This window comes from Camellia sinensis, chromosome 6 (genome assembly GCF_055761805.1).
Source record: "Camellia sinensis isolate YWXY chromosome 6, ASM5576180v1, whole genome shotgun sequence".
Classification (NCBI taxonomy): domain Eukaryota; kingdom Viridiplantae; phylum Streptophyta; class Magnoliopsida; order Ericales; family Theaceae; genus Camellia; species Camellia sinensis.
Window position 1 is genome coordinate 168,387,855 of NC_138966.1, and position 9,669 is coordinate 168,397,523.

Consider the following 9,669-nt stretch of genomic DNA (forward strand, 5'->3'; position numbering starts at 1 on the left):
GTATCGGTATCGGTAGTATCGATCGGTACGTTTCGGGAATCGGGTGTTGTGGCGGTGAAATTTTAAAAATCATTTCACAAGTTTTTCAGGCTTTTCTTTCTCGTACCGGTTCGAACCGGTGGGTATCGGCCTGTCGCGGCTTGTGTAACGGCTTGTGTAACAGTTGCAGACCGATATGTACCGGGACTCGGCCGATATGCCTGCGATTTTCAATCTCAGCGGTATACCGGCCTGTATCCGTCGCGGTGTCCTATTTTTTCGATATGTATCGGCCGATGTTTAGAACTATGTTAGAATGTCATGGATGAAATGTTGTTTGTCTCTTATCATTGATTGTTGGATGATATTTTCAGTTTTAATCTCTTCATGTGGATCCTCTTCTTCCTCTTCTGGAAAATTACGGTAAGGGTAGAAACTGTTGAAATGTTAATAAAAATAAAAATAAAAATAATTATTTTTATTTAATTTGTTTGACCGTTATTAACATTTATACTAGTTTTAAACATTTCAGTTACATGAATTTTATTTGATATTATTATAGTACTTATGTCATATTTAATACATATATTAATAGAGTTTTAATTCTTCTATCTATTTATGTTTACTCATTTGAGTTGTGTAGATATAGAAAAAAGGTGAGCGTTTTTTGTACAGAAAAGGAGAAAAAGAAGAGATGATTTGAGAGAGAAAATGTGATTTCAAATATATGAGAGTTTCTAGAGAGAGTTCTCTTGTATATTTTATATTGATATTTTTGGACAATTATGGTGTAGCAGTTGTATCATTTAAATTATTGGAGAGTGTATTTAATTCCTTCATTTTCATTTTGGAAATTTTTGGAATTGTTGTATTTTGATTTTGGATGAATACAATTCGATTTAAACTTGTTTTTACTTTCTATATAAGGATTTTAAATTCCAAAATTATAGATACAATTAAATGGGCAACTCAAAAATTTTTAAATTTCAAATTATATATGGATTAAATATGGGCTAAATTTGGCTATACTTTTATGTTTTTTTACTTTGTATATAAGGATTTTTAAATTCCAAACTTATGGATAAGACTAAATATGGCTATACTTTCATGTTTTTTGCTTTCTATATAAGGATTTTTATATTTCAAAATTATAGATATGATTAAATGGGCCAACTCAAAAAATTTTAAATTTCAAATTTTATGGTTATACTTTATGTTTTTTACTTTCTATATAAGGATTTTTAAATTCCAAAATTATAAATACAATTAAATGGGCCAACTCAAATTATTGTAAATTCTTTGCCACATTTAAATGAGTAGATGCCATATATAAGGATTTTAAATTCCAAAATTATAGATACAATTAAATGGGCAACTCAAAAATTTTTAAATTTCAAATTATATATGGATTAAATATGGGCTAAATTTGGCTATACTTTTATGTTTTTTTACTTTGTATATAAGGATTTTTAAATTCCAAACTTATGGATAAGACTAAATATGGCTATACTTTCATGTTTTTTGCTTTCTATATAAGGATTTTTATATTTCAAATTTATAGATATGATTAAATGGGCCAACTCAAAAAATTTTAAATTTCAAATTTTATGGTTATACTTTATGTTTTTTACTTTCTATATAAGGATTTTTAAATTCCAAAATTATAAATACAATTAAATGGGCCAACTCAAATTATTGTAAATTCTTTGCCACATTTAAATGAGTAGATGCCATATGTATTTATGAATGTGGATCTCATAACTTTGTGTTTAGAAGTAAGAAAAAGAGGTGAGAAATGGGATTATGTATGGTATTGCTTTAAAAGAAAAATATCATATATAATCCCTTATCTTACATTTTTTTCTCACTCCAAGACACAAGTGAGTGTAGTCCATATGCATTTACAAATGTGCCTCATTATTTTGTGTTTATTAGTGAAAAATTGTGTTAAGAAATGAGGTGAAGTATAACATTGCTTTAAAAGAAAAATGCTTCATATAATTCAATTTCTTACTTTATTTTCCCAATCCAAGAGATAAGTGAGTTTATATGCATTGATTAATGTGATCCTCATTGCTTTGTATGAGAAAAAAATATAAGGAATAGGATTATGTATAGCATTGCCTAAAATAGAAGAAAAATCAAATTGGATTCAACCTAGATTATTCTGGGTGTATAAATGAGTGAAGGGAGGCAACAATAAGAAACATAAAAAATATAATTCTTATATTACTAGAGAGATACAATATGAAGAAGTCATTCATTCCCTTGATCATCTTCACATTTCACTTGCTTTGCTCAACCACCATGGGTGGTGATGCTCTTTTTCCAACATATGAGGTTCATATCATCAACGATCTTCCAACCAACTCTCACTTCTTTTTGCTAGTTCGTTGCCAATCAAAAGACGATGATTTCGGAATGCATAAGCTTGAAAGTGGTGAAGAATTCTACTGGAGATTCAAACCCAACATTATAAAAACCACTCTCTTCTTCTGCCATTTTTATTGGGATACCAAAGATGCAATTTTTAATGTTTACGATAGGAAGCTAGATGATGATTATTGCTACAAGTTTAATAGATGTTACTGGAGTGTTAGAGATGATGGCTTTTATTTCAGCGGTGATAATACGGCTGAGGCAACATGGTCGAAATTCAATGATTGGACTCCTTAATTGTAATGTATGATGTAAGAGGTTATGCATTTGCCATCATCTTGTATTTGGATTATCAATAACTTATATGCAAATATCTGCAAGGTTTGAAAAATTGACTATTAATTCAAGTCACACAGTCATTCATAGTAGTAGAAAATGGTTTTGTGAGTGCCTTTTAAAGTTAAATTTTGACTTTGAATCTAGTCATTATATCCTATCTTAACGAATCTTATTTATGCTCTTGTGCTTTTAGTAAGATTTTTAATAAGACTGTTAATATATGTAGAATTATTTAGAATTTAATGAAATAATTTTTCTTGAGCCTATTATGTGGCTTATGGTGTGTCCTAGCCCATCAGTACGTGTGGTATTGGGCCCAAAACATTGGCCTAGCATAGTACGCCTAGATTCGTTTCATGCTACGCCTAACTCTAAACACTACAAGAATTTACACATTTGGCGACCACCTTTGCCGACCAAAAAAATTTTAGTCGCAAAAAAATGACATTTGGCGACCAAATATTAATTAGTCACGAATGATCATTGTTTTTGGCGACCAAATATTATTGGTCGCAGAAGGTTATATTTTGGCGACCAAAAAATGAGTTGGTCGCAGTAAGTGGTATACTTTTCCCGACTAACTACAAATTTAGTCGCGGAAGGTCACATATTTTTTGGCGACCAAATTTTTGGTCGCCAAAAATTTATTTTCAGCAACAAAAAAAAATTAGTCGCCAAATTTGTATTTTTAGCGACCAATATTTTAGTCGCCGTTGATTGAGATTTGGCGACTAAAAAAGTTTGTCGGCGAAGGTACTTTTTCTGCGACTAATTTGGTCTTTTGGTCGCCACAAGTTTGGGAGGGAAATTTGAACAACCAGGAGGGGGGAAATGAAATTTTTTGGACACACATAACATAAATACAATTAAAAAGTATAATTTTTGTGATTTTTTTTAAAATTCACTACATATCAAAAATTAAAAAAAAAACAAAATTTTGTATATTTTTTGTATTTTTTAATTTTTTAAAATATTTTTTCACAAATATTTTACTTTTTAGATACATCTAAGTAAGGTGCATTTAAAAAAGTTTTAAAAAAAATAATTAAAATATTAACTAAAAAAAACTCAATTTTAAAAAAATTAAATTCAGAAAACTGAAACCAAATAAACTCAAAAGTACTTATCAATGTTATATAATTTTATAAAGTATATGAATAATTTTTAATTTTAAAATATATTTAAAAAGAGTAGAAAGCTTGTTTTGGATGAGTAAAAACAATAATAATAATAAAATAGAAAGTTGAACTCAAACCAAACAAGACCTTGTTTTTTACCTTCTCTCCCAATTTCCCCTCTCTGTTTTTTTTTTTTTTTGCTGCTAGGTAAAACCCCTATTCTATCTCCACGATTTTCACCTTGCACAGCCATTCTCTCACGATTGGAAATTCTCTCCCTCTCACAATCGCACACTCGCATAGGTATTTGTCGACCGTCAGGTTTTCGCCATTTACCGTTGTTGTGCTACACCATCGCCTCTTCATTCTAGCTCAGGTAGATTTGTCCGCTCTTTGCTCTATATTCTATTTCTCTCTCTCTCTCAATTTGTTATCTGAATCTCTGTTCTATTTCCTTTGTACTTCCTTCGTTTCAGTTATTTTTTTCTTTGTCAAAGGTTCCTAGCATACACTACTACAAAAATAGTTAAAGATCACACTTTGACAAAAAAAAAGATCTCACTTTTATTGGAAGTGTGATAAAAAAAATTAGATTGATATTTTAATCACACTTAATTTGATTGAGTGTGATAATATTTATTTTTTATGTCACTTTTCAATTAAGTGTGATTATATATATATATATATATATATTTTTAATCACACATTCTAATTAAAGTGTGATTATATATACACTACTACTTTTTAATCACACTTTTTAAACAAGTGTGATTATATATATATTTTTTAATCACACATTCTAATTAAAGTGTGATTATTTATATATTTTTTAATCACACCTTCTAATTAAAGTGTGATTATATATATACTACTACTTTTTAATCACACTTTTTAAATAGGTGTGATTATATAGATATTTTTTAACCACACATTCTAATTAAAGTGTGATTATTTATATATTTTTTAATCACACCTTCTAATTAAAGTGTGATTATATATACACTACTACTTTTTAATCACACTTTTTAAATAGGTGTGATTATATAGATATTTTTTAACCACATATTCTAATTAAAGTGTGATTATTTATATATTTTTTAATCACACCTTCTAATTAAAGTGTGATTATATATACACTACTACTTTTTAATCACACTTTTTAAATAGGTGTGATTATATAGATATTTTTTAACCACACATTCTAATTAAAGTGTGATTATATATACACTACTACTTTTTAATCACACTTTTTAAATAAGTGTGATTATATATATATTTTTTAATCACACATTTTAATTAAAGTGTGATTATATATACATTACTACTTTTTAATCACACTCCCTAAATAGGTGTGATTGTATAAAATATTTCAATTTGATTTTTATATAAAATATACAATTCCCAAATCCGCACCTCTATTCTACCCATGAATGATAGAGATGACTCACTACTAGAAAATGAGGCTTTAGACACAGAACTTTTTTACCCATTTTTTCATCTTTCTATCTCTCTGTCTCTGTCTCTCTTCTCTCTCTCTCTCTCTCACTCTCACTCTCACTCATCACTCTTCTCTGTCTGTCTGTCTCTCTCTCTTTCTCTCTGTCTATGTGACAACCCTCACCTTGCTCTTGCCATATTTGCGTACATTCTTGCATGGTCTTGCCGCTTATGTTAATTTAAAGGTTTTATCTTGGCTTGATTTGCTTAAGTTGCTTGCATGATTTTGTTCCTTGCTTAGTGTGTGTGTATAGCCGAGATCATCCTGAGCTTAGTCCGCCTTTGACCCTTTGTACTTAGAACCATCTTGAGATCTTGTTCAACCCCATCTTTACCTCGGGCATTCATTGCCGAGATGTTTTGCACTTGAACCTTGTCCGCAGGCAGGTATGGCCTAGGCCGAGATGTGGCGCACCCCGGCCAAGGTGTGGCACAGCTTAGTCAAGCGTCGTCCTCCCTAGCCGATGTTTTTCCATCCCGTTGTTGGATCCTTGTTTTGAGCCGATGTCATCTTGTTGCCGATGTGTCTTACCCGAGCTTGCTGCATAAGCTTTGTCAGAGGCTTGTCTTGTCCATCAATCACCTTTTTGGAGCTGAACCAACCCGGTAATGCCACGTGTCCGAGCTGTTTGTTAAGGCAGCCGACAGACCTTGAAACAAATCATTTCTTGTCTCAAATCTTTGTTTTAGAGAGAGAAGCTCTAGAGAGGAGGAAGAAGAGTTCTTGAGTGAGAGTTGTCTTCCAAGCTTGATCTTTGAGGCTTAAACCGTTAGATCCGAGTTTTGAGGTTAGAATCTTGATCTCCTTTGGTTGTTCTTGCTGAATATCTAGCTGCATTGCATGATCGGATCTGTTTTGCATGTCATGCATCGTTTTGAAGTTGGTTTTAGAAAGAGAAAATGGTTTTTCATGTGTTCTTGAACAAAGTCCCATTTTGATCGAAGAGTTTGGAACGAAAATCATGTTTTGTGTTTGTTCTTGCATGACTTTCTTGAACGGGTACCCAGGTCCCTATTTTGAACTCTTGGCATGAAACTCAGATTTTTGTAACAAGTTGTGAACTTGCATCCATCTTTCAATGATCATGTTCTTCATATTCTCCAAAGGAAAACCCAGATTTTTCCTGACTTTGTTTAACGGGACCTCGGCTTAGCCCTGGACGGTACCCAGTGTGTTTTCGAGAAACGGGAGCAGTGGTTAAGCTCCCAGCTTGTTTTGCTTTGTCTTTGACTTGGATCTGGCAAGAATGCCGAGATCATTTGCATGTATTTGGAGCTTGCTTTGAGAATGTGACTTGCCATGTGATTGTAGGTCCTTGATATTTGCTTTGAGTCTACACCTGAAGAACTAGGTGAGTGGTATTATTGATAAAGCTATGTTATACTCGTTTTGATAAATCTTGCTTGCTAGTTTGACGAAAGTATTTGATAGCATGAATAAATAGCTCTTGTTTGATGAGTCAAGTATACTCCTTGTTTTGATGCCATCTTTGGAAAGGATACGGTCCTTGTTAAATCGGGCTACGGGCCTAAGTAACACAAGTCCCTTGTGCTGGAGGACTCTAAACTTTCGCAGTACTATGTGTAAAGGATACGGTCCTTGTTAAATCGGGCTACGGGCCTAAGTAACACAAGTCCCTTGTACTGGAGGACTCTAAACTTTCGCGGTACCAAGTGCACAAGTCCCTTGTATTGGAGGACTCTAAACTTTCGCAATACTTTTGACCAAACGATTACGGATCGTACAGCTTTCGTTATTTGACGATGAATACGGTTCATCCCTTGTCTCGCCGATGTTACGATATTTGATGATGAATACGGTTCATCCCTTGTCTCGCCGATGTTACGATATTTGATGATGAATACGGTTCATCCCTTGTCTCGCCGATGTTACGATATTTGATGATGAATACGGTTCATCCCTTGTCTCGCCGATGTTACGATATTTGATGATGAATACGGTTCATCCCTTGTCTCGCCGATGTTACGATATTTGATGATGAATACGGTTCATCCCTTGTCTCGCCGATGTTACGATATTTGATGATGAATACGGTTCATCCCTTGTCTCGCCGATGTTACGATATTTGATGATGAATACGGTTCATCCCTTGTCTCGCCGATGTTACGATATTTGATGATGAATACGGTTCATCCCTTGTCTCGCTGATGTTACGATATTTGATGATGAATACGGTTCATCACTTGCCTTGCTAAAGTTTTGGTGTGTCTCGTTTTGAAGGACCTCGGCTTTATTCATGTAAAACCTTTATTTTTAGTACCATTCACTGAGTTTTGTACTCACCCCTCTATATATATGTAGGTGATGAGCAGGACGGCGGCGACGCCTAGTTCGTTGGGATACTTGTTTTGGATTCGTGTATTTGTCGGCCTTACCTTGTATTTACGTCGGCGATGCCCTGTTTTGCATGTCGGCGAATTCTTGAAAATCATGCTTCTTGACTTGTATCAGCTGTGTTTTGTATATGTCGGCTCGAGAAGCCTTTTGATCAAGATGTAACATGTATTTTTGTACCTTGTTGTATTTAAATTGTGAAGTTAATTGGAAATGTTTGGCACTGCTTTAATCTACGCACAGCTCTTATGGACCGCTTGTAATTGATTTATCGCTTCCGCATTTGTGAGCCCCCTATATTCGTACTCTGATTGTGTTAAGTTTTGTAAGGTTGGCCTTCGGTAATTATGGATTACTGGCCATCACGGCACCAAACTACTAGGGGCGGTTTGGGGTCGTGACAGAGTGGTATCAGAGCACAAGTTCCTCGGTATACGTTATCCACACACTTTGAGTCCTGAAGAGCATAGGTTTTCCCTTAGAAAGATGTTAGGGTTGCATCATGGTGGTTGCTATTCAAACAAGGTGTGCATTGTTCTGATGTGCTTATTTGCTATTTGCCTATGTGGTTATTTGCTTAATTGTTTTAAAATCATACTTTGCACACTCATAGCACCATGAGGAGAGGTAGACCACCACTTGGCCGAGATCAGCCCGAAGATAGAATGGACAGATTGGAAAGATTAGTTGAAGGTTTGGCCCGCGAGTTGAGGCAAACCAGACAGCAGTTCGCTAGTGCTACGTCGACTCAAGCCGAGCAGACCAACGGCCGAAATGTAGCTCCACCTCCACCTCCTCCTGTGCCGCAGATTCCCCCGCAACCAGCCTTGTATGGGGATGGGACGATAGCTTTGATCAGGGAGTTCAAGAAGATGAGACCACCGAGATTCTCTGGGGGTATAGAGCCGATGAAGGCTGAGGCATGGGTTTTGGAGATAGAAAAGTTGTTCGAGATCTTCCCTAGCACCGACGCTCAGAAAGTGACGTTGGCAGCATTCACATTGGATGATGATGCTCGTAGATGGTGGATGATGGTTAGAGGGAGCAATCCAGATTTGACCTGGATCCGATTCTTAGAATTGTTTTACAAGAAACATTTTCCCCTAAGTGTTCGAAACCGCAAGGCTACCGAATTTCATACTCTGACGCAAGGCAACAGAACAGTGGCGGAATATGACCGCGCTTTTACTGAACTGGTAAGGTTTGTACCTCACATGACCAACGACGAATATATGAAGGCCAGGAAGTTCGAGTGTGGGCTTCGTGGACTGATTCAAGACAGGGTGAGTTTACTCGATATGCCGACTTATGCCGAAGTATTGGACAAAGCCATTCACGCCGAAGCTAATTTGAACCGATACCAGAGCTCGGGAGAAAACCAGCGAAAGAGACAGAACTATGACAATCGCCGAGGACAGCTGAACACCAAGAAGAGAACGAACATGGACAGTACTGGTAACCTAAGGCAGGAAGGGAGTGTTAAACCGACGTGTTCGGATTGTGGGAAACAGCATTTCGGGATCTGCCGACGAACGTCTGGAGCCTGTTATGAATGTGGCGAGATGGGCCATTATGTGAGGGATTGCCCCAAAACAAAGACTGATAACAACAAGAAAGGAGAAAATACCTCGGGTTCCGTTCAGAAAGGTAATGCTGGGAGAGTACAGATGAGACAGGGCAGAGTGTTTGCATTAGTACCAGGAGACACTCAGAATGCTGAGGCAGTGGTGTCAGGTATTTTACTAGTTTGCTCCCAAGATGCTTATGTGTTAATTGATTCGGGTTCTACTCATTCGTTTATATCTACTAAGTTTGCTGAGAAAATTAATAGGGAACTAGAGCCCCTTGATTATGTGTTGTCTGTATCTACTCGATCTGGGAGATCTATGTTTGTTGCATCCATTTACAGAGCATGTGTTGTTGTGATTGAGAATGTTGAATTGCTAGTAGATCTGATGCCTCTAGACCTAGCTCATTTTGATATTATACTGGGAATGGACT

General features: G+C 35.4%; 1 protein-coding gene across 1 annotated transcript; it reads left to right on the plus strand.

Annotated features, from left to right (window-relative positions):
* Positions 1 to 2,226: 2,226 nt before the first annotated feature.
* Positions 2,227 to 2,655, plus strand: LOC145793792 (S-protein homolog 5-like). The gene has a single exon (XM_082876661.1). The coding sequence runs from the start codon at positions 2,227 to 2,229 to the stop codon at positions 2,653 to 2,655; it is 429 nt and encodes a 142-aa protein (XP_082732787.1).
* Positions 2,656 to 9,669: the final 7,014 nt, after the last annotated feature.

Excerpts from the sequence above, each read along its gene's own strand:
- LOC145793792 (XM_082876661.1), top strand. The coding sequence starts at position 2,227 with ATGAAGAAGTCATTCATTCCCTTGATCATCTTCACATTTCACTTGCTT.